The 24,787-nt window shown below is 42.6% G+C and overlaps 1 protein-coding gene and 1 pseudogene across 2 annotated transcripts in view; one reads left to right on the top strand and one right to left on the bottom strand.

Moving 5' to 3' along the window:
- Positions 1-506: 506 nt before the first annotated feature.
- On the bottom strand, positions 507-1,657 carry LOC147418171 (uncharacterized; annotated as a pseudogene).
- Positions 1,658-7,217: 5,560 nt separating this feature from the next.
- The window catches only part of EMB2411 (DNA replication helicase), a 51,846-nt gene continuing 34,276 nt past the window's right edge, over positions 7,218-24,787 (top strand). The window contains exons 1-15 of one of the 2 annotated variants that reach the window (XM_086507614.1): positions 7,218-7,516; positions 7,749-7,822; positions 7,903-8,121; positions 8,206-8,451; positions 8,553-8,612; positions 8,741-9,160; positions 9,342-9,389; positions 9,624-9,685; positions 9,776-9,908; positions 10,099-10,209; positions 11,000-11,096; positions 11,216-11,298; positions 11,435-11,500; positions 11,710-11,865; positions 11,981-12,036. In XM_086507614.1, coding sequence (XP_086363740.1) covers positions 7,345-7,516; positions 7,749-7,822; positions 7,903-8,121; positions 8,206-8,451; positions 8,553-8,612; positions 8,741-9,160; positions 9,342-9,389; positions 9,624-9,685; positions 9,776-9,908; positions 10,099-10,209; positions 11,000-11,096; positions 11,216-11,298; positions 11,435-11,500; positions 11,710-11,865; positions 11,981-12,036 — 2,003 coding nt within the window. In that variant the 5' untranslated portion in view covers positions 7,218-7,344. The remainder of the gene's footprint in view (positions 7,517-7,748; positions 7,823-7,902; positions 8,122-8,205; positions 8,452-8,552; positions 8,613-8,740; positions 9,161-9,341; positions 9,390-9,623; positions 9,686-9,775; positions 9,909-10,098; positions 10,210-10,999; positions 11,097-11,215; positions 11,299-11,434; positions 11,501-11,709; positions 11,866-11,980; positions 12,037-24,787) is intronic. The other variant, XM_086507616.1, reaches the window with a different exon arrangement.

The following is a 24,787-nucleotide window of genomic DNA, read 5'->3' as shown; positions in this document are numbered from 1 at the left end:
GTGGGTAGGCTCTCACAATCTGCCTAGGTGTAGACATCATGCGCTACGGGGTGGCTAGCCTCACAAAGGGGTGATCATAAGTGTCAACATAATATGCAACCCCTCGTGGAGATCGGCCTACTATATGCAAGATCTGACCGTCTATATCGCTCATGCTATCCCTAGTCTCTCTGGTCTCGGACAGTGTCTGAAGGGTGGGGGTCAGTGGTCTAGGGGCACTCGTATCTACAATGGGTGATCTACCGGGCCCTACCTCTGGTGCTCTCAATTGGGGTGATGTGGTCGTCATAGACTCTCTCGTATGCTCTCTAATCTGTGTCATCAAAGGGTGGCATGGGTCTCTAGATGGTGCAAGGTGTCGAGGTTGAGACTCTCTAAAGTACATGTCTCGAAGGCTCTGGGTCTCTATCTGTGGCTCACTCTGAGTGGTACACAAAGTGTTAGCAATCGCCGTGTACATCGCTCTAGACTCGTGATAGCTCGAAACGCTTGGCGGCAAATCAAGTCTAGGTGAGGAGAATCTTGGCTGTGGTTTCCTGAGTGATGTGGGTGGTGGCACTATGTCTAAAGGAGGTAAGGCACTCCTACTCGAAGTAGTGCGCTGGGTCGGTCGAGGATCGTACGGCAATCCACAAGTCAAAAAGTAAAGCTCAGTGCATGTGGTGCTCAGTAGCATCTGTCTTTAGGCTCGCCAACTAGTGTCACAACATCTGTAAATTGGCGTCTACTAGAAGTGCGACACTCTAATCGATATATGTGTTGAGCACTATCTATATAGATCACTCGAGGACCTACCCGCTGTGATGTAACCTACACGGGATGGTCGAAGGCCTCAAGGCAATCATCTGCGTGTACTAGCTCTATCTCCTCTAGCCTAATCAAATGGTCGACCACATACGTGGCGCGATAGTCATCTCTAAATGTGCCATCCCGCGTGTTGTCAGGAAGGACTCTCACCACCTGGAGGGTCTGTGTGGGGCCAAAGGAGGCGCGGCACTGAACAAAGAACTGTCCATATGTGTCCGTGTAAAAGGGCCGGCCTCTGTGCTCGCATACAAGTGTGAGCAATGTGTGCTCAGAGCACGAAGTGGTCATGGCCATCATATGTGCGCTCTCGGCATGTGATAGACCTCTAAACCTCGTCAACTCGTCGAATGTAGATTAAAAAAAAAAATTGCACTATATCGAGGTTTATGCGTACAATCGGACTCAAATCTGGCAAAACCTAACTCTCGGACGTATCTGCTCTAAATGTGTCTAATCGTTTGTACATGCGCGCGAGCACCGAGTATGTGGGGCGTGTGATGCGTGTGGAATATGTGTGAGAAGCAAAGAAAGAAAGAAAAAAAATCTTTAAAAAAATAAATTAATTTTTTTTTTAATTTTTTTAAAGGCCTTTTAAATTCGGACGCCCATGCAAATCAAATTTTGTTTTCTTGTGCTTTCACACTCTTGTTATTATCTTTGTTGACTTTGTTTCTCTTTCTCTCACCTAGATTCTTTCCTCACATGTCTCGTCTTTTGTTGACTTTACTCTCTTTCCACACACCTAAAAACAAGCATGCACATGTGCTTGACCCCTCACCCCCTTTGTTTGCTTGTGCACTACACTTTACACACACCCAAATTGAGGATGGTACACACCCCTCTTAAATGATGCACACACCTAAATCAAGTAAGTGCACACACACACCCAATTTAAGTAAATGCACACACTGTTCCGAGAAGTGAGACGTATGCGCATGCAAAGTTAAAAATAGGTCGTGAAGTGCGTACTCTCTCAATTTGGTTTTTTTTTTTTTTTTTTTGCAATTAACACTTCAAAATCACACCCAAAATCAAAATTTTATGCATTTTGCATTCAAATTAGGTCGATTTTTGCTTCTCTTTTTGCCTAATTTTGACTAAAAATTAGCAATAGAATTAAGCAAAATTAAGCATATACAATTAATCATCACACTTTGAACTTTGCAATTCATCCAATTTCACATCAATTTGCAATCAATTACAAGCCCAATTAAGTGTGCACACACAAGCATAATCAAGCACTAATCGCTAATCAATGTACACACATAATCTAGCAAAAATTGGGCAGCATTTCGATGCAAAATTGGCAATCGAAAACCATAAACCATATCAACATAATGACCGTAATCAATCAATGGTTTTGCATCAAACACATTAGCATCAAAATTGCCCAAAAACAAGCACCAATTTGTACACATTTGCCCTCACGTTGGCATACACTAGTGCACATAGATTTGCACCGATTAAGTGCACATAATCAATTCTCAAACCTGCACTTTAATTTCATATTGTAAAGTGGGTTAATGCACTCACATTACAACAAGAATCGCGTCGATTTCTCCACTCCAATTGACGATTACACACGTGTGTGTGTGTAGGCAACCGCTTCACCGCATCTCCACTTACAAGCACCAATCACAAAGCATCATGTGTAGCATCATTTTTCTTCAAATCAAACACATAATCATGAAAGAAAAACATCCAATTAGAGATTCATTCATGTATAGCACCAAGAACACACAAGATTAGTGAGTAATCAGACATCAAAATTAGCGTAAATCACCCATAATTACACACTTTCTAATCACTCAAATCATGCAAAATTGATGAATTTCAACCCGTAAGAGTGATGCACAAGCCTCTAATTAGGTAGATAAACATGTAAAACACTCCAATTGTTAGCGGATTAGTAGTAAATTAGTGATCAATTAGTGAAATTGAAGAGAAAACATGAAAATTACACACAACTTTTTTAACAAAATCTCATCACAAATCAACCATTCACCATCACCAGTACCTAATCCTAATGAAAATTAGAAACTCAAACCATCACACGGGTGATCCTCTAGCTTAGGCGCTCGATCCCCGATAGTGGATCCAATGTTGGCGATCATAGCACAGCGCGCAACCCACCGACATAATGTCAATCCGGTGGATCGGAACCCGGCTAGTGCATGGAGGCATGGATGCACCTAATGTGACGGAATGAGGACTCTAGGAAGAGGGGTAAAGCAAGAGAGGAGAAGAGGGAAAGCTGATGAAGCAAAGATATATACACACATACTCTCAATCTACACTCTAACTCTCTAATCATGCAGACAATGGTGTATCCCTTTGCTCTAATCTCAAGCACACACACTCTAATCACACATTAAACATACACAAAGAAGCCTAACGAGAGAAATGTATGCAGCCCACGTACACACACACATACACATGTGAAGCAAGAATGCTCAAACAAGAGGGAAAACTTGAGAGAGAAGAGAAGATTAACACTAATCATACACCATTAACACACGTAAGCTTGAAAGACAAGAGAAAGTAGAGAGAACTTAGCTTCCATTAATCCCAATGACTACTACATATGTTGTGGAAGATCCAAGCTCCATAGCCACTCCTCTTCTTCTTCTCCACACTCCCTCACACTCTCTTCTCTAAGAATGCCCTTTCACATCTTGTGAATTGACTTATATACAAGGGCTTTTAAAAATGGGCGGCCGGCCAAAAAATGTATAACATGCTGCAGGTATCTAGGCTCATCTAATCATCAATGTACAACTTGGAACCCACTGTGGAGCCCGTAAATACAAAAAATATATGCATACACATATGTGTACACACCAATGGAAGCATAATGCATGTCGTTGACGCTCGCCCGTCAACATGAACCAATTATTGAAGACCCTCCTGAAATCAAAGATCAAGAAGAGATACTACAACCCAAAGCTATACTTTGGCATGAAGACAAGGTACTACGACATGGTCAGATTATCGGACGGTATCTTATTAAGTTCAAAAATTATCCTTTTGAAGATGTTAGATGGATGCAAGGAGTACAGCTTAAGGATAGTATGAACCTTGTCAATGCTTACAATGCTACATTATAGTAAGCAAATGGACATGTTTCTTTTAAATGATCAATGTTTTTGTCTTATAAGACTAATTCTCTTTTTATCGTGCATAAATTTAAGTAGTATGGATACTTAGAATCATGTTTGTGATGACGATGTCTCTCAAACACCAAGTAGAATTTGTCACTCTATTTGGGAGAATGAAATGGACTAAAGAGCCGACATGCTTGTAGCAGCTATGTCTCCCAAGCACCAAATGGAATAGTCATCCATCTTGGAATGATATTGTGGGGTAAAAAGAGATCCTCTACCCGCTAAGAAAAATTGACTAATGACTAAGACTTTATCTCCTCTACTTCATAGTCAAGGACGACTATGATTTCAAGAGAGAGGTAATGTCATAAAATTTAAAATTTAACCAACCCAAATGATTTTCTCATAATAAACTGATCATTTAATGTGGGATAGTAAATGGGAACAAGGGTTAGAATATAGATATGTGCTTACGGATAATCAACAGAGGGCCAATGGTAAAGGGGTCCAAATGAGAAAGAGCAAGGCTAGCTAATGGAGCTTAAAAGATCTCAGGATTAGATTCATTAAAGACCTCCAATGGTTAGTGTTAAAAGTCCTTTGACCTTCGGCAAGAGCTTGAGGTGGGAGCCCGACCTAAGCTTGAGGTGCTTGTCGACTAAGGTTCTCGGGGTACTTGTCGTACTTGCTAACTAAGGTGCTTCAGGTGCTCGATGACTAAGGTGCTTGTCATGCTTGATGAGGAAGGTGTTTGAAAAGCTTCCCATGCATTGGGAGTAAGGTGCTTGAGTCAAAAAGAGACCCTACAAAGGAGGGGGAAAGCCCCAAAGTTAGGGGAATCTTTGACTTAAACTCCCACTCACCCAAAGGGCACCCCCTTTCTCGAGGGGCACATGGACACATGTCAGACTCTCCCTATGCTAGCCAAATGTTGTGCTTGAATCCTATTGGTTGGGCTAAAAAAGGTCCAATGAGCTTCTAGTTCAATTCAACAAATATCTAGATATTTTTAAGCTCTCCCCCTCAAAGGGGGGGTAAGAAGGACACTTATCCAAAGACTACCCATGTGCTTGAAATGCATCGTGCATGTGGTTGGCTAGGGGGAGAGAGGTCCAATAAGCTTCAAGCTTGAGCAAAAAGGGAGGCTCTCCCAAAGAAAGCAAGGGGTATGCTTGGGGGTATACACCTCTCACACACTCATTTTTTTCAAGTATTCTCACTTGGTGAAAGTAGAGGAACTCCATCTCCTTCTCAAAGCTTGTTGAGAAGTGAGAGCCTACACCAGCACTCTTGGCTATGGAATGCAAATCCAACCAAGAGCCATGCTTCAATGCTTAAGCTTGCCATCTTTTCCACCTTCATTATTATGCTATTATGTATGCTAGCAAGAAGAGTGATGAGAAGTGAGGAACTATTTCTTTCTCCTGTGGAATGTTTCTTCTTCCTCTTCCCTACCCTTATTCCTCACTAGCTCTCTCCACCTTCCAAGGTGTTTGACGCCTTGGGATAGTTAATGCTTTCTACAAAGTTTATGTTATGCTCGTGATGCACGAAGTTTTCCATCTTCATTGCAACACCTAGGTCACAAGGAACACAAAGACTGTATTGTACCGAGTCTCTCTTGATGGGAGAAACTATAACACAAATGCCTATCGAGGGGGGGACCGACTTCGCATAAATTTGATCCTCAATTGTTGTCATGTTCTCTAAACTCTCTCTCTCTCTCTCTCAAAAGTATTGTTCATGCCAAGTTAACTAAGTACCATGTTTATGTTGCTACCCATCAATTAAGGTCACCCGATATGCTCACAAAGCAATCTCACAAAAGTGCTTTATCTAATTTCTCTAACTCCGATACTCTCAAAGTTCATAGGCCATTTCCATTACATCACTTGTGGCATAAAATGTGCACAAACACAATCGTATATTTAATACATTCAATTTAGCACGTAATATAAGGTAACCAACATTTGATGCATTCAATTAAGCACGTAATACAAGGTAATCATTGATGGGTTTCCCAATCATGGCTAAATAGATTGGAGTTGCATGTACCTCTTTTTAAGAAAGAGAGGCAAACTCTATGGAAAAACGTAGTAATGAGGTAAGAGCCACGATTTTTCATTGGGATATGTGTGTGTGTGTGTGTTTTCTAGCGACACCATTTGTGCAAGGCATTTAAGATGAGAAGGCATTAGCATACTTTCTTACATTCGTGATAGGGGGTTACATGAGAGAACACATACTTGGGAACATGGTTCTTAGGGGTCTAGCCTTGCACATGCCTAACACTTTTGTGATAGGCCTTCTCGAGGAAGAGCAAGTTGGTTAGAGACCCCTTCCCAATGGGAATCCATTGGGAAGGGGTTCACCACTCAACGTGATTACGCGAAGTTCACTTGGGAATGACAACATTCACATTGTGTTCACTGTTCATGTCATGTTCACTTGGCATTCACAACAAGTTCACTCGGTGACGGGGTTCACTCAATGTTCACTCGGTGTTTAATCCAAGATCAGACTATACACACCCAATCTTGCTGCCCCAAAGAACGAGGACCATTGGTCCCACCTCCCCCTTCAATTTTTAGGCCTGCCTTGAACCGTGCTGATGCCAGATTGTTTCGAACACACTCTAGTTCCCTACTCACTCCGCTCCGTTTCTCTTAAGTGGAATCTATTGAATTCCCTCCACTCTTAGCCCCACCTCAATCCTCTCTAAGCATCGCCAAGCCCCCTCCCCTTCCTGCACTCCTCGAGCGCCGTCCTGCTACATTGAGTCATGCACAACACCCTCCTGCTACACATTGTGCAGGATAGGATTTGGGAGAGAGAAAGAGCGTGAGAGAATGTGTTTCTACTTTTGAAGACCTAAAGCATAGAGGGAGAGATGCATCGAATCATTGCTCCAACCCCACATAGAAAGACTTATAATGACAGTTCATCACGTCTGCCACTGTCCATGTTGCCCCAACCCATGCCTCCTCGTGGCATAGGGAAGCCCTGTGCAACCCTCCCGGGCCCCCTCCCTCTTCCTGCCCGCCTCCTACCGAAGGATGGGCGACTTTCGCTATAGTTTAACGACAAAGAGAGAGAGAGAGAGAGAGAGAGAGAGAGAGAGAGAGAGAGAGAGAGTCATCTCTTTGTCTGGCACACGTCTGCACCTGGGTACCTCTGGCCTACTATATACCATCTCTCACCTCATCCTCATGCATCGCACGAGCTCCTATCGATGCACGTCATCTCTTTTAAGCCCCCCTTTTTTTCATCAAACCTACATGAGCATCTCTTTCCTAGCCTAACGAGGTCGTTTGCACCACCTACTAGTTCTAACTCCTGCCTTCGCACTTGTCAAGGCGTAGACTTCTAGTTCAAACAGAGGCGATGTTCATATGGTGAAGTTTACATTGGCGGGAAGCTGCGTGTGCTCGTCATGGCCCCTCCAAGGCGGGGACCTTCCTCCTCTTCTGCCTCCAAGCGCCAACAGCAGCATATCCAGTCCACTCAGTCTGGAATCCAACGGTTCTTTTCTGCCCACAATGCCCGCATTGCCCCTTCCACGCCTGCCGTCGAGCCCCCCACTCAATCAGTGACGCCCCCTCAAGGTATTCGTGATTGCATGTGTCCAGGCCTCCGCCACTGCAGTTTATAGTCTCTAGTGCATGTGGCGAGCTTGCCTGTGTGTGAAATAGACATTGCCAAGGACCCACATTGTCTTTGATAGCTTCACAGAGAGCGCGCACACACATGCACACACACTCGGGTTTAAGGTTGGACCTCCCTCGAGAAAGTGCTTTTCAAGGGCACTAAGCTGATACATATATCTTTTGAACACAGTTATCGACTCCAAGCCACTGGTACGTGGAGAAAGGCAGCAACAAAGGAAACTCGCACGAATTTCTCCTGGCATGGTTGGTCCTTTTCTTGGACAACATCTCCTGGCTGGTAGCTGTTGTCCAAAGCTCATAATCTCTTGTTTTCTCATTCTCAGCTCATCCAGCCAAGCCAAGACGATGGAGGTTTAGATCAAGTTGTATGGAAATTTTCACCCATTGCAGATCGCCTTCAGGAAGCTTCAGCTGGTAATATAGGCCAACACCCTCCACCTCTTCATGACAAGGAGAGACCATGTAGTTTGCCAGATGTGCAGCAATTTTTCCAAAAGTCGTCAGCAACAGAGATCAGCAGACCGACGCTAAATCGCAAGAAGGTAGTGTTTGTTCATTGGAATACTTGTATTGTGATGGAGTGACAAACTTACCAATAAAGCATGTGATTAATGGTAAATTGGCAGAGGTCTCCGAACTTGGCAGGGAAGCTGGAGCAATGGCTCTCTATGTCTAATGATCTTCAGGGGAACGGGGGTAGAACTGTTAAAGCTGCTCCTTCAGATTGGCGCCAGCAAACTCCTGCAGCATGGGATAAAGAGAATATTATGGCTACTGGTCCCTCATCAGGGCCAGGGCCCGGTGTTAAAGTACAGAAGTCTCCTCAGGATCAGGGTCATTCAGTTCGACGTTCATCGCGTCGTCACTCATTGGTATCTCCCTTCTGGCAATTATCATATGGTACTAAACCCTGCATAGACCTACATTGATTTCCATTTTCTTTCCCAAATGTTTTCTACTGTCTTGAGCATAGGTGGGGAAAATACAGAAGAGAAAAAGCATCAAGCAGAGAGGATTAGGCCAACGGAGAAAGGTGAGTGAATCATGGCTTAAGAAGAGGATCTTTTTCATGGATGATGGATTCCCATCTAAAGGTTGAGGAGTCTTTCTTGGTCATACATCATGCACAGTATCAAGAAGAATTTTATTGTTGTATGTCAGGCATTACTGGAGTTGCTGGACCAGGTGCAGAATGTGATGTCTGACCCAGAGTCTGTTTCTAGTCATGCTGAGGGAGATGCTGCTAATTTGGAGAACAGCAAGGTTTCGAAGTCCTTTGAAGCTTGCAAACCAAAAAAACCTACAAAAGAATCTTCAGGGGCAGGGTCCAAGCACATTCTTCCTGCTTCTATGCAAAATGCTGTATGCTTGGTTACTCCCGCACACGAAAAAAGCGTCTCTGTAAAAAAACTTTGCATGACAGAGCTAAGGGATTGTGCACCTACTTTGCTGGAAGCCACTTCCAAGGATGCTGTAAATAGTAGCAATGATGTGGATTCTCTTTGGCTGCAATCAGATCAGACTGACAGCTTTTCAGCTATACCTGAAGTGCTTGCAAGCATCCATTTTCTTGTTCTCGAGGTAAACAGCTCTACTGTATGACATTATTTACAAGAATCTTGTTGATCACAGGATATAGACCTGCTAAAACAGTATCTGTGTCATCTTATGACCCTTAAAGCTTAGCTGGATTGTGTCTTATGTTTAATTTTATCACATGAATGCAAGACAGAAGAGTAAAGTGTTTCTGCCACTTTCCTAGGTTGCTGATGTGGTTGACAGAAATGGCCAGAATATCTCACCCAAAAAGGTTACTATACTAACTAGCAGCTTTTGAAAGAAGAATATTCCATCTTGTTTTTTGGCCTTAGAGTGGTTTTGGGCTTTAAAGTCTAGTAGATCTCGTATCAAGATTGACTCTTTCGAGAAGCTTAACTCTGTGTGTGAAGTTTTTCCTTCACATGCACATACATAACATGCAAGTTCCACAACTTTGTTTTGGACTGTTGACAAGGCTGTGTATCTCCTGCCATTTTGTTTGAAGGTTCTACGGTTACTTAATGAATACAGTGGCTTGGAGCAAATTTTGTACCTTGTTGACGAATGGTAAGCTTCTTATGTAGTGTTCAGTAGACATGCTGTTTCTAGTCGTTTTTTTGTTTTGGTTGCATCTCTGACTGGTTTGGTGTTCTATAGGTACTTTACAGTCGTACGCCCTGGTGACACCATAAATGTCATTGGAGAGTTTGATTCAGATGGAAAGTGTGTTATTGATCGAAATAACAATATTTTAATTGTCCACCCTGATACCTTGATATCTGGCTCAAAGGTAAAGCTTCACTTTGCTGCTTCGCCTGAAAATGCTAGAATGTGATCTTTTTTGTTGTCCTTTTAAGTCACCCATTTCTTTGCAAAAGTGCTAATTTCTTAAGTTTCTATTTGTGTGAATAATTTTGCCATCTTGAAATTGTCATGCCATTGCAATTTGCAAAGTTGAACTCCTGCTACTTTTTTTGCAGGTTGGAGCCAGTTTCACCTGTCCAAGGAGAGCAGTTTTAGATGAACGCATAAGATCAAGCTCTGTGGCTTTTCCTGCTTTGTTGGGAACAATGATGCACGAACTGTTTCAGGTGGGAGCTCTGGCTTCATTAAAGCTGGATACTTTTAAGAAAGAAATCGAGTTTTCTGTCTTTTCCTGCTTTGTTAGGAACAATGATGCACGAACTGTGTCAGGTGGGAGTTCCAGCTTCATTAAAGTTGGATACTTTTCCATTCCAGCATTATTTTCTTTTTGTTCACCATGTTTAAACTTTATTGTATTTAACATACACCCCTGCTTTGTTTCCTATGGTTGGGCTTTGTAGGCTCTATATCTGTTTGGTGGAACATTTAAGGGTTTTTTTTTGTCTTTCAGCATGTCTAGTATCTATCACCGTATGTAGCTTTCAAAACGACATTTTCTTATGGCAATTTCAAGGATGTCCAAGAGCAGGTCATTACCCAATTTTGAATCAAACATTTGGTTCTTGATAAAATGCTCAATATCGAACCAAGCATCTGGTTCTCAGTGGACTGCTGAATCAAAATACTGGTCTTTGATGGACTCCAAAACCCCTTTTGAGGCTTCTAACCAGAGTGCCTTTCCCCGTTTGGGGCTAAGATTTTATGGAGATGCTGAAGGTGGATGACCCAAATCATTCCGTTCAACAATTCTCAATGCAGCTAATTGGCTCATTCATACAGAAAATCCTCAAAAATAATCTTCTTACACTTGATCACCAAAGCCACATGCTATGTATTGCATTGTTTTTGTTTCACATGTATTCAAAAGATGGGCTTCTGAAGCTCATTTCTTTTGTTCTGTATGGATGAATCAAATATTGACTGAGCCAAGCTCACAAGCCTTTGGACCTTTCACAGGTTGGATTACGTGGTAGGGTTACAAGCAAATTGGTTTTGGAGCAAGAAGCAGAAGTGATTGTCCATCGATATATTGATAGCCTATTTGCTTGCGGGGGTGATTTGTTTTTCCTCTCTGGGTCTCGACAGTTCCTTTTTCTTTAATAAACTGTATGCTTGGATTTTTCAATACTTTTGTTGCTCTATTTTTAATGTAGATAAAAGTTTTTTGTGTAGGCAATGAAAAAGATGCTCTAAGCAAGCTGAGAGACAGCATACCAACCATTCTGAATTGGCTCGATTGCTTTTTTTATGCCCCAGTGAGCTCCTCTAATGCCTGCTTTCAAGCTGCCTTAGATTTTCTGTTGAAATATGTTTCTTCAGTGTTATGGAGTATGCTACGTTTAAAAAAAAAAGGTACGGTTCTAATTCAGTTCTGTTGGGATCAAAGGAAAGTCTTCTGCATTCCCAAAAGTGGACTTTGGAATGAAGGTTGGCCAGCTGTCAGCTTCGGTCACCGAGGTATTCTTAAAGAAAACTTGCTAGGATTTGATTCAGCTGTTTCTATTGGTTAACTCTGTTTCTGCTAGAGGTAGAGTGCTTATTATTTTGTGTTAATACCAATTTTTACCAAATTAATGTGAGGTTCTATGTCAGGATAATGTGTGACTCTAGAAATTGAAGGCAAGGCTTTTTCTACTCGGCAGTTTCTGAAGCCTATTCTTATTCAGGTGATTGACATTGAGGAAATGATATATTCCCCCAAGTTTGGGTTGAAAGGAATGATAGATGCATCTCTTCTTGTCAAATTGGAAAGTTTGACCATGGCCAGCAAAGAGCAGATTTTGCCTCTTGAATTCAAAACAGGAAAGCTAACAAGCGGTCAAGTAAGTTGTACACTGGCAACTGTTATTTTGGCTCATTCATGTGGTTGTATGCAATCGATAATCTTTCTTCCTTCATATTTTGTGCGCTTATTATCCATGTTTAACTTGGATGTAGGCTGCTGTGGAGCATCGAGCACAAGTCATTTTGTATAGTCTCCTTATGTCAGATAGGTGATCACTTTGCACCATATGCTATGAAATTATGAAATAAGGTGTGTAATCAAGGTTAAATTGCAACACACCCTCACCCACCCCCACCCACCCATTCCGACAACACCGCGTACCTACTACTTCTATAATACTACTGGATTTCCATTATTGCCACCATAGTAACAGGATGGCAATCCGGGCTATGGAAGGGTGGGGGTGGTGCCGAAAACAGGTGGCTGTTTTCAAAGCTGGCAAGGTCATCGTCCATGACACTATTTGACACCTCATTTTTTGGAAGGGATCTATGGTTTCAGATCATTGTTGATCATGGGCGGTTTGATCGATTTGGAGGGAAAAATATGAGTTGGGTGGGATTTGATCTCTCAACTTCCTTGTCATGAGGAAAATGCCTTACCACTACGCTTACGCACGCCCTTTTCTTAAGCAAGGGAAATGGTGAGTGTTATATTGCGTAGTTTTGGCCCATCGTGATCCTAGTTCACACTGAGTTTACATTGAGTTGACATCCAGTTCACACCACCATATTATAGTACACATAGCGTGCAGAGTTCACATCTAGTTCACATGCAAGTTCACAATGAGTTCACATGTGTTCGAGTTTACACCTAGTTTACATCAAGTTCACATTTGGGATCAATGGTTGTGATCTTCATTGACAAGTGTTGGAATGAGGGTTACAAGGAAACACACACAGCTTGGAGAAGATGAAGAAGCTCAAGGCACACAACGGAGAGTATATTGCTTAGTGCAGAGTGGAAAGATAAGTTACCCCTAGAATGATGGGTGTATATACAATGCACGAGGGAAAAAACCTCCCAGTGAGGGAAAAAATGTCCTGGCGGTCCTAAGTGTGTTCACACACATCACTACCTCATATATGGTAACAAATCTCTCCTAGGAGTGAGCAGTAAACGAGAGCTGACACAGTGTATAGGGAAGTGCCATGCCTTGAGGAGAGGACATGATCAATCCACAAAGGGGAGTAAGCCCAAAGCTTTGTGGAAAGCTTCGAACTTCTCACGAGACAATGCCTTTGTGAACAGATCTGCAAGGTTGTCCTGTATCGGCACATAAGCCAAACTGATCTCTTCTACTGACAGTCTCTCTAACATAGTGATAATGCACCTCAATGTGCCTTGTTCGAGCATGGAAAATTGGGTTTCTCGCAATTGCCAATGCGCTCTAACTATCAATGTGGATGATGTTTGTAGTGTCTTGGCCAACACCCAAATCAGCCACGAGGCATCTCTCAGCCATACACACTCAACTGTAGCTGTGAAGTCTATCTTGTATTTAGCATCACAATTGGAAGTAGCCACAGGAGGTTGCTTCTTGATGAAACATGATATGCATGAACTGTTGAGCACGAAACAAAAACCACTTGTGGACACTCGTGTCATAACAACCGACCCAATCTGAGATCGAGAAAGCATGTATATATGGCGGCAATGATTCCCCCTTGGGATAAAACAAGCCAGGATGTAAAGTGCCACTCGAAAAATCCTCATGGTAGCTTAGACCTTGGGCTATACTCAAATCTGCTAACCTTTGAGACTACAAACTGAATATCTGGCCTTGTATTGCCTACATAAATAAGGCATTTTACAACGGTTTGATAAAGAGTGGCATCAGCAGGATCACCAACATCATGAAGGCTCAATTTCCAAACCTGTTTCCATTGGAGTAGCAATAGGTTTGCAATCCTTAAGTCCAAATTTACATAGTAATGTCTCTATGTAGCTTGTTTGACAGAAGGCAATACCACCATCACATTGCTTTAAAATAGCATACAAATCAGCTTTGAATTTAGCAATGTGTGTCTCATTCGGACTAGTAATCAACAAATCTCTACATATAGAACGACAATGAGAAATACATCACCCTCACGCTTAACATACAAAGTGCTTTCAGTCACACCAAGCACCAAGAGACTGCTTCAACCCATACAAAGCTTTCTTACATTTGCACACTTTCCTTTCTTGACAAAATCGTGAGGTTGCATAACATAAACTTTCTCAAATATATGACCATTCAAGAAAGCAGTAACAATGTCTGATTGATGTACATTCCATCCAAAGTGAGCTGGCGATACACATAGAAAACAAACAGTAGTCATACGACAAATGGGAGCAAAAGTCTCTTCATAATCTATACCTTTCTGTTGTGCATAACCTTTTTCGAGTCGTATAGCAATCAATCTCATCATCTGGCTTGTAAACTCACTTCATACCAATGGCCTTTTTGCAAGGAGGCAAATCACATAAAGTCCATGTGTCATTTTCTATAAGTGCATTATATTTTAATTACATGGCAGCCATCCATTTTTGTGGATTATGTGCTTTATCAAAAGAATGAGATTTCTCTTCATCACATAAACTAGAAAAGTCAAAAGCATAACCATCAGACGCATAAGATGCATCGCGAGAAACAAAACGAGCACGGATAGACATAGGTGCATCCAATTGACTGTCATGCAAAGTATGCACCAACCATTTTGGCATACCTTTAGCTTCCTCATTCTCAGTCCTTTCCACATCAAGTACATCTATATCTGTAATTGACTGAGCTGTAGCCCTTTCAGAAAACCCCCATAGGTTGTGTATTTGGCTCATTGAACTTTACATTCAAGTTTCCACCATTAAAAAGAGGCAACAAAGTGTCATAAATGTCTTGTGAGCTTACGTTACTGTCTCCGGTACATGATAACAAAGGCTAAGCTGAATCTTCCACAAACACAACATCTTGTGAAACCAAGACATGTTTCGTTTGCGGATGGTATAACTTGTAACCTTTGCTTTCAATACTGTAACCAACAAAAATGCACTTTTGCCTTATCATCCAATTTTTGTGTTGCGTTTGTGGCACAAAGCAGAAGCTGAACATCCAAAAACGTACATGTGATCAATAGATTGCTTTTTATCATGCCATGCTTCATAGATGCCTTGGGTTTTTTTGGCTCGAGCTACGCAAATACAAGGAGGGTCTCTTGAGGAGATCAAACAGTGGGAGACATTCACAGAGTGAAATTACTGACTTCTTTAGAGTAGAGACTTAGATGAGTACTCGGATGAGCAAGCTTCACAACAAACTTTAAAGTCCACCTATATTAGTGGTATATTGATTGACAGAGCCATTGAGCTTGGGAGAGCTAGACGTCCGTGTCTACGAGGGCCATCACGACATCGACGGAGGCTCCAACAAAGGATTGGGACTCTTCTAGCATGGCATGAGGGATGCCAAGTACGACTATTTACCAGCGCGGACATTGACGATATTCTTTAGCGACCAATGCAATGCATCCTTGGACAATGCCTGATGCGGGATATCCTTGGACATTGATGTTCATTTTAGCTTTTATTTTACTTCACTTTATTCTGTATCCAGACATTGTATTACATCCACTAGGATTGTATCAGTTTGGTCTCACAGGTTATTTTGGCCTTTTGAAGATATCCAAGCAAGCTCCTCTCTATCTATCTTGCCTCATCCTCCCAAGCAAGCTCTCTGTCTCTAGAGTCATGAGGTACGAGGATCAAAGGTGCCTGGGTTTGTTCCTGCTCGAGTTGCGCAGACACAGAGGGAGCCTGATGAGAGGAGAGGCTAGCCAGTTTCAGAGACACATCACAGACTTCTTTAGGGCAGATACTGTACACCCAGAGGAGCTACTACCACAGCAGATATTGTCGCCTCACACCAGAGGCACATTGATCGATCGAGCGATTGAGTTGGGGAGATCCAGACGCCCACGATTGCGGAGGACTACATAGCTTTGACGGGGGCTACATCAGAGGATTCGGATCACTTTGGCCCAACATGCACGACGCTCGGTCAGACTATTGTCCATGGAGGAGATTGATGAGATCCGCCAGTGACCGATGCTGGATTTCTTGTGACTTGTGATTTAGCTGTTGACACCTACCAGTTTAGGATCCCATAGTACTTTTATTTTATCATTTTATCATTTTGTCATTTCATTTTGTTACTTTGACTTTGTATCACATTTACCACATTGTAACGCTTTGATCTCATAGGTCATTTTGGCCTTTTGAAGACGTTAATATAACATTTCATCTCTCTCTCTCTCTCTCTCTGTCTCGGTTGACACTATGACATAAGGATCTATTGTAGTTTTGTGGATTTTCGTAAAGCTTTTGACACAATGCCGAGAGCTAGACTTATAAGTAGACTATAGGACATGGGTGTGCCTAGAGAGCTTTGATATGGGGGATCTTGGCTTTATATAGGACAGTGGTGGGGCGGGTACGCACTACTGAGGGCATGTCTGAAATGATCCATTCCACTATTGGGGGGAAGCAGGGATGCTCCCTATCTCCGACTCTTTTTGGGATGTATGTGGATGAGTTTTCAGACTATGTAGAGCGAGAGGGAGACAGGTGCTCAGCTAGCAAGGACATGGATTCCGTTGTTATATGGTGATGATATTGTGCTGATTTCAGATTCTCCAGAGAGGATGCAACATCATTTGGAGGCATTACATGTGTTTGCTTAGGATAGTGGTATGTCAGTGAACCTTGGTAAGACCAAGGTAATGGTATTTAACACCACGACAGAGTGGTTAGGAGGTCAGCTCTCACCTTTACGTATGGTCGAGAGATTGTGGAGTATACGGATGCATATACCTATCTTGGGGTGGTCTTCAGTGGCCCAATATTCTCCTTGAGGAGAGTAGTAAAGACGAGACTGACCAGAGCTTACGTAGCATTAGGGAGACTAGAGCGAATGTGTTCGTATGTTCAATTTCAGGAACATCGAACAAAGCTCTGTGTCACAAGACGGGCACCACATGCCAATAGAAAAGAACAGACTGAACAGACTTTTAGCACTTCAATAACAACTGAACTGAAACAGAGAGACAACACGCGACACGGAGTGGCGGAATTCCACCCCAGAGAGTATTGGGCCCAAACCTTGGCACCCCTTTCGGTATTTCTTTATATTGCATCAACACAGTACAAGCCGGTACTCCATCTTGTGCATCCTCGTCCAGAAGCATGCTAGAGAATGAGCCCATGGTCTCATATTTAAAGGCCTTAGGCCCAAAAGCAGTTTACATGAAAAGCCTCAAACTCAAAAGCATCTGGTACAAAAGCTGTCAGCACAAATTACAGAAATCGTACAGTGCCACATCAACATTTGTCAACGCAAATCACGAAAATCCGTACAATTTGCCACGTCAGCAATCAGCGTGAAACGCGGAATTTCGAAGAGTTTGCCACATCAGTAAGCCAATGTGAAATGTGGGGTTCCGTACAGCTTGCCACGTCAACAATTTGTGACATCCCCCTCTGAAAGAGAGTAATTGTCCGTGATTCCAACATATTTGCAAAACAACTCAAGTTAACTCAAAAAGTTTCAAGGGACATTTCGAGGGACAATCAATTTGCTCTTTTTTTTTTGATAATGAGTTGGCTTCTCCTTTCGACTCTTTTGATCAAGGAGTTGGGTTCTCTTTTCGACTCTTTTGATCAAGGAGTTGGCTTCTCCTTTCGTCCAGATCGGAACTCTTGATATTCCGGCGTAGTAAAATCAGCCATCACACTCGGAACGCACTAATCTTCCACGGGTGTCTTGATGCACTAAAATTACACACCTAGACAGTCTCATCCAATTAGGAATATTCAATGGTTGGCACATCACCATGCAGCACAGATGCTCACATATGCATGCTAGAGGACACAACGAACAGCGTCGTTGAGCACTCCCCTGAGACAAATGGTCTGCGGTATGAAGCTACTCAACGACTACCTCGTCACTCTCCTGACAAATAACCTAAAAAGGTCCGGGCCATGAGCTCAGAGGATTGTACAATCAAATGCTCCCTAGATTGTAGTCTACGTTGCTTGGAGGTTCAAGCATATGATGAAACGCTCCCCAGACATCGGCCTGCGTCGTTTCGAGGTTTCCAAACATACAACGAAACGCTCCCCAGACATCGGCTTGCGTCGTTTCTGATGAGCGTGCGGCGGTGTGTGCAAGTGAAAGAGCACGGGAGAATGTGCAGGGAGTGCACCTTGGAGAGGGGCGAGTGCAGAAGGCAAGGAGGGCGCTAGCAGATCGAAAGAGGGAGAGAGAGAGAGCACGTAAGTTTTGTAACGGGATAAGTGAGCGAGTTGTTGAAACTCACTTACCCTTTATTATTTGTATAAGGACCAATTTAATAAGTTAGTGGCCAAGTTCAATGTGAACTTGGCCAAAGGTTAGTAACCTTTAAAATGTACATTAAAGGGGGCCATTTGGGCTTTCAACCCAACAACCTCCCACTCAAAGGCATAAATTGCGCCTTTAAGCTACGTGACTCCCACCATCTCTATGCATAGATGATGTTGTGCTTTGGGTAAGCACTTAGTGAGAGCATCTGCTGGATTTTGTGATGTATGGACCTTAACCAATGTAATAAGGCCATCCTCAAGCACTTCTCGTATGAAGTGATACCGCACATCTATATGCTTTGTGCGTGCATGAAACATGGCGTTCTTTGCCAGACATATGGCACTCTGGCTATCACAACCAAGCATAGGTGCCTTGGCAGGCCAACCAAACTCACTACATAGGCGTGCTAACCAAATAGCTTCTTTGGAAGCCTCAGTGGTTGAAATATATTCAGCCTCTGTCGTAGACAATGCAACAATCTTTTGCAATCTAGAACACCATGAAACAACACCTCCCGCAAGAGTAAGTACATAGCCACTTGTGGATTTCCGTGTATCCACATCACCAGCCATGTCAGTCACAAAATCCCTTCAACTCTATTGGTCCTGTACCATAGCAGAGGCATTTGTTTTTAGTCCCTTTCAAGTACCTCATAATGGACTTTACTGCATCCCAATGCAACCTGCCTGGATTAGCCATAAATCGGCTCACAACTCCCACTGCATGGGTTGTCAGGCTTAGTAGCAACCATAGCATACATAAGTGAACCACAAGCTGAAGCATAAGGCACACTTTGCATGTCATTGGCTTCTTCCTTTGACTTGGGACAATCATCCTCGGAGATTTTAACATATGGCTGTAATGGCACACCAAGACGTTTTGCTTTAGCCATGTTAAATCTGTCCAACACCTTTTCAATGTACTTTTCTTGCGACAAATACAACAGGCGCTTGTCTCTTTGCCGTGTAACACGCGCTCCAAGTATATGTTCAGTTGTCCCAAGGTCTTTCATTGAAAACGCAGACTTCAGCTGCCCTTTAAGAGCATCAACAATGCTTCTTTTCTTTGCAGCTATCAACATATCGTCTACATAGAGCACAAGAATGATAGGGCTGCCATCCTCATCACGTTTGGTGTACAAACAATGGTCTGCATGGCTTCTTTTGTAACCATGTTTAAGCATGAAGCGATCAAACTTCTTGTACCACTGTCTACATGATTGTTTCAGCCCATACAAGCTTCTATTGAGCATACATATCAAATGTTCCTTGCCAGGGAGAACAAAACCCTCGGGTTGCTTCATGTAAAGCTCTTCTTCCACATCACCATGCAAGAAAGCGGTATGTACATCCATTTGGTCCATTTCCAAATCAAGGGCAGCCACAATGGCAAACAATACACGCAACGTGGTCATCTTCACAACAGGAGAGAACACTTCCTGGAAGTCTATGCCCTTGGTTTGAACATATCCTTTTGCCACAAGCCTTGCCTTATACTTGGGTTTTGCATCAACAATTTTGATTCTATACACCCATTTGTTAGGAATAGCCTTCCTTCCTTTGGGCAATTCAACCAAATCCCAAGTATGATTAGCATGCAAAGCTTTAATCTCTTCCTGCATAGCAAGCTCCCACTTGTCGCTGTGCTCACATGTCTTTGCCTCTTTATACGTAAGAGGCTCTCCCTCATCTGTCAACATAATGTAATACAAAGAGGGGTCATATCGACTCACAGGCCGTCTTTGACTCGCCTCACCCAATGATCCACATTATCCGGCAATGGGTTTACATCAGGTGGCACTACAAAATCATCAACAATGGGTTGTTGTACATCATTTTCAGCACCATTTTCAGCATTGTTTCTTGGCTACAAATGTCCTTTAGGAGCCTCAATTTGCTGTCCAACATCATTTGGCTCAAAGACCATTGGATCATCTACATTTTTCGCCATTTGTGGTGCATCCTGAGGGTCAAAAATAGGCCTAACAGGTTGCTGGTCATGCTGAAATTTCACCCTTTTATGGTCATGCTTTGAGGCACAATTGTTTTGAATTTAGCCTTGCCTCATTAAAAACAACATCCCGGCTGCGTACAACCCTTTTGAGCTGAGGTAACCAAATCTTGTAGCCCATTTCGCCTTCTTCATCATATCCCATGAAGAGGCCTTTAATGGACTTCGCATCTAGTTTACTCCTCAACTCAGGTCTAACATGCACAAAAGCTTTGCAACCAAAAATGTGTAAGTGATCATATGAAGAAGGCTTGCCAGACCAAACCTCTTCAGGGATGTCACCTTTCAAAGACATGTGAGGGGATCGATTGCATATATGCACTGCAGTTTTCAAAGCTTCTCCCCAAAATCCATGAGAGAGATTAGCTGTGGACAACATGCATCTCACCCTCTCACAAAGTGTCCTATTGAATCTTTGAGCCACACCATTAGAAGAGGGGCTATATGGCACAGTAAGCTCCCTCTTAATGCCCAAATTTTCACAAAACTTGTTAAATTCAGTACTTGTGAACTCCCCCCCATTGTCTGTACGCAAGCATTTTAGCTTTCTACCTGTTTGGGTGGTCACAAATGCATGAAATCTCTTAAACGCAGCAAAGGCTTCATCCTTAGACTTAAGCAAATAAACCCAAATTTTCCTAGAATGATCATCAACAAAGGAGACAAAATAACATGCACCACCCATAGACTTAGTAGGCATGCTACATACATCAGAATGTACAAGATCAAGCACACAAGGTTTACGAGAGACACCAGAGTAATAAGAACGCTTTACTTGCTTGCCATATTGACATTCATTACAAAAGTCAAGCTTTGTGCCTTTAGCATCAAGCTTGTTCAAAGTACAAAGCTTAGAAAGGCCCTTTTGGCTCATATGGCCAAGCCTCTTGTGCCACAACTCCATGTGAGAGTTAATCTCAGCCAATGCAATAAACTTGCCCAACACGGCCTTTCCATGCATGCAATAAAGTGTCCCTTTCTTTGTGCCCTTTACAATCAGCGTGGAGCCTTTGGTCATTTTCCATGATCCTCTCTCAAACAAGATGCTGTAACCATGCATATCTATCTGACCAACAGAAAGCAGACTCTTCTTGATTCCCGGCACATATCTAACATCATGCAAGACGAGCTCATTCGTGCCATCTATGGAGAGATGCACAATGCCAATACCCTCAATGGAACATGCATGATTGTTTCCAAGGTATACATGGCCATGCTTGCCTGCATCAAAAGTAGAGAAACACTCCTTGATAGGGGTCACATGAAATGAAGCACCGGAATCAACAATCAAAGTGTGGTACAATGCATCATTGACAGTCAACAAAGCATCAATAAGATCACTCTTGGTGATCTGCATGTCGTGTGAATGAACATTTAGGCATCAAAGTCATAAGCATCATCATCTGACAAAGTGGCACACAAGATGTCCTCTACATCTGACAGCTCCTCAATCATGACACTAGAAACCACATTGGCCTTCTCTTTGTCCTTTGAGCTATCCTGTGCATCTGCCTTGACTTCCTTCTTCTCTTTCTTTTTGTCTCCGCCATTCTTTTTCCTTTCTAACTCAGCTTTATAGTACCTGCAATCGGGTTTCTTGTGACCTTTCCTGCCACATTGATAGCAAGTCACATCACCCTTGCCTTTGCTTGCATTTCCCCTTTCTTTACTCTTACTCTTACTCTTTGTGTATAAGCATTCTTCTTTTTTATCCTGTCTCTAACCATGTTGGCAGAGCTGCCTCCCTCTCCACTTGCTTTCCTCCTGATTTCTTCATTCAAGATAGAACCCCTAACACCATCAAAGGTCAAATTGGGATTATTGGACAACGAAACCACCAAAGTTTTCCATGACTCAGGTAAGGTCATAAGCAAGAAGATAGCTTTCAACTTATCATCAAAAGGGGGCAAGCCATAATCCTGTAACTTCGACAAAGTACCTGGGAATAATTACAAGTGCTATGCCGTGCTCTTGGACTCATCTAGTTGCATGCCAACAAGTTTTCGCATCAAGTGCACCTGGTTGACAGGCATTGTATTTTCATACATTCCCTTTAACTTTTCCCACACATCAAAAGCAGTCGTGAGACCTTTCACATCAATGACGGTCTCATCGGTCATGGCCATTTTAATGTATGTAACGGCCTTTGTGTTCATGCTAACCCATGCTTCATTAGTCATATTCTGTGGCTTCACTTGTTCAAGTGTCCCATTCGCAATCCTTAAGAAATAGGATTCCCTGAATCTTGTCTTTCCAAAGATCAAAACCTGTACCATCGAACCTCTTAATCTCGAAGAGGTTCTTCACATTCGAAAAGATGAGGCCATAGTTGCACGAAATAAGAGGGATAATACGCTGAATTTTTGGGCAAAATGTGCAAAAATCGGAGTATAGCCTCACAGAGATGTGCATTACAGCTCCAAATGGTCACTGGAGCAATTTGGGGCAAAATAGGTCGATTTGGGCACAAAATTCAATTTCTGAAATTTATGCGCAGGAAATTTCAGCGAGCGAATTTGTGCTCGAAAACAACAAATTTAGTTGTTTTTAGCCTCAGAAGACATACATAAGGCTAATACACAGCCTTTAGAAGCATGTAAGCGCAAAAGCTTCAATTTGTAGCATCAAAATTGCATGAAATTGAGCCACAAATAGTCATACATAGACAAAATTTGTCAAACGTGCGTAGATTGCATCAATTTGCACTTACCCCAATGTAATCGTATCATAAAAACGCTTGCAAAAACCTGTGCAAATCTGAAATTTGCTTAAAACACCTGTTTTAGGGCTTGTTTTTTGGCACTTTCAGTGTTTTCGGATAGCGGGGACTTAGCAAAAGTATTCCCACACCTTAATACATCATTTGCAAAACCTGTATTTTGCTGTCATAACCTGTAATTTCTTGTTTTTGACCTAATTTCAGTCTGTTTTGGGTCAATTTGGGTTGCCGAGAGCTCTCTAGTGTTCGGGGATGAGTTCTTTGGCGACGAAATTGCAAATCCCCGCGTGAAAGTTGACCTTCTTGGCTGAAATTCAGCGTTTGCATGTCTGGGGCAAACCCTAATCGGGCTCTGATACCAGTTGATGAGCGCGCGGCGGTGTGTGCAAGTGAAAGAGCACGCGAGAATGTGCAGGGAGTGCACCTTGGAGAGGGGCGAGTGTAGAAGGCAAGGAGGGTGCTAGCAGATCGAAAGAGGGAGAGAGAGCACGTAAGTTTTGGAAGGGGATAAGTGAGTGAGTTGTTGAAATTCACTTACCCTTTATTATTTGTATAAGGACCAATTTAATAAGTTAGTGGCCAAGTTCAATGTGAACTTGGCCAAAGGTTAGTAACCTTTAAAATGTACATTAAAGGGGGCCATTTGGGCCTTTAACCCAACAGTTTCGAGGTTCAAACAATACTAAAACAATATTTCTCACTTCTCCACTCGGGAGTACAATCACCAATCAATGAAACCATTATTAAAGCCAGAGTCAAACAATTCAAATCGGCACCAAGATAGGTTCAAAAGAGATACCATCCATTTCAAACAAATTTCAAACTGGATCACCAAACAAGTTCTCAAACAGAACTCAAACTTAAAAAGCAATCTCTACATCAGTCGAGCTCGAAAAGTCGATTGACTTTCCATCCTGAAATCTGCACCAAAAATTAGGGTTAGGTTCCTTTTATAAGGTCGTAGCTGACCACAGCATGGTCCCATCTGCTCTTGGACAGACAGTGTTCCTCTGGCGGTGATGGTAGTCGCAAGACAACAATCACATTGGACCTCCAAGGTTATCAACAAGAGACACCTGTTGAGAGACGTCTAAAGATTGCAAGTTGTAATTCGCTAAGGTTTCCGAGGCAAGCATTTCAGGATACCCCACTGTGCTAGAAGTTGCACTTCGAAGGAAGATGTTAGAAACCATATAACTTTGGGCAAAAATTTTCTTGAAAGCTTGCCAAGTCCTTGGAGTCTGTGGCTTGGTAGCTATAGACTTTCACCACTGCATGGCACTGTCTTTGAGGAAAACAACAGCTTGAAAAAAATCTTGGATCCTTCTCTTGCAACTGATCTTTATGGCTTATGCCTTGTAAGACATGAGCGGTGAAGACGGGAGTGTGCCCAATGCGCGATGAAGTAAGGGTGGTAGTGTGTAATAAGTCCGGGATCGGGCCTCGAAGATACTTCAAATAAAATTCCAATAGGCTTTTGGTTTGCTTTGTCTGCTCTGATGTAGGACCGGTATGCTTTCAAAAAGCACACGCCTATTGCTCTGATACCAATGTCACAAAACGGGTCAATAGAAAAGGACAGAGTGAACAGATTTTTAGCACTTCAATAACATCTGAATTGAAAGAGAGACCACACACTACACAGAGTAGCAAAATTCCACCCCAGAGAGTATTGGCCCCAAACCTTGGCGCCCCTTTCGGTATTTCTTTATATTGCATCAACACAGTACAAGCCGTTACTCCATCCTCTGCACTCTCGTCTAGAAGCATGCCAAAGAATGAGCCCATGGCCTCATATTTAAAGGCCCAGGGCCCAAAAGTAGTTTACATGAAAAGCCTTAAAGTCAAAAG

Source organism: Adiantum capillus-veneris, chromosome 30 (genome assembly GCF_014529385.1).
Source record: "Adiantum capillus-veneris isolate H3 chromosome 30, ASM1452938v2, whole genome shotgun sequence".
Classification (NCBI taxonomy): Eukaryota; Viridiplantae; Streptophyta; class Polypodiopsida; order Polypodiales; family Pteridaceae; genus Adiantum; species Adiantum capillus-veneris.
This window is presented reverse-complemented; position numbering and strand designations above follow the sequence as displayed.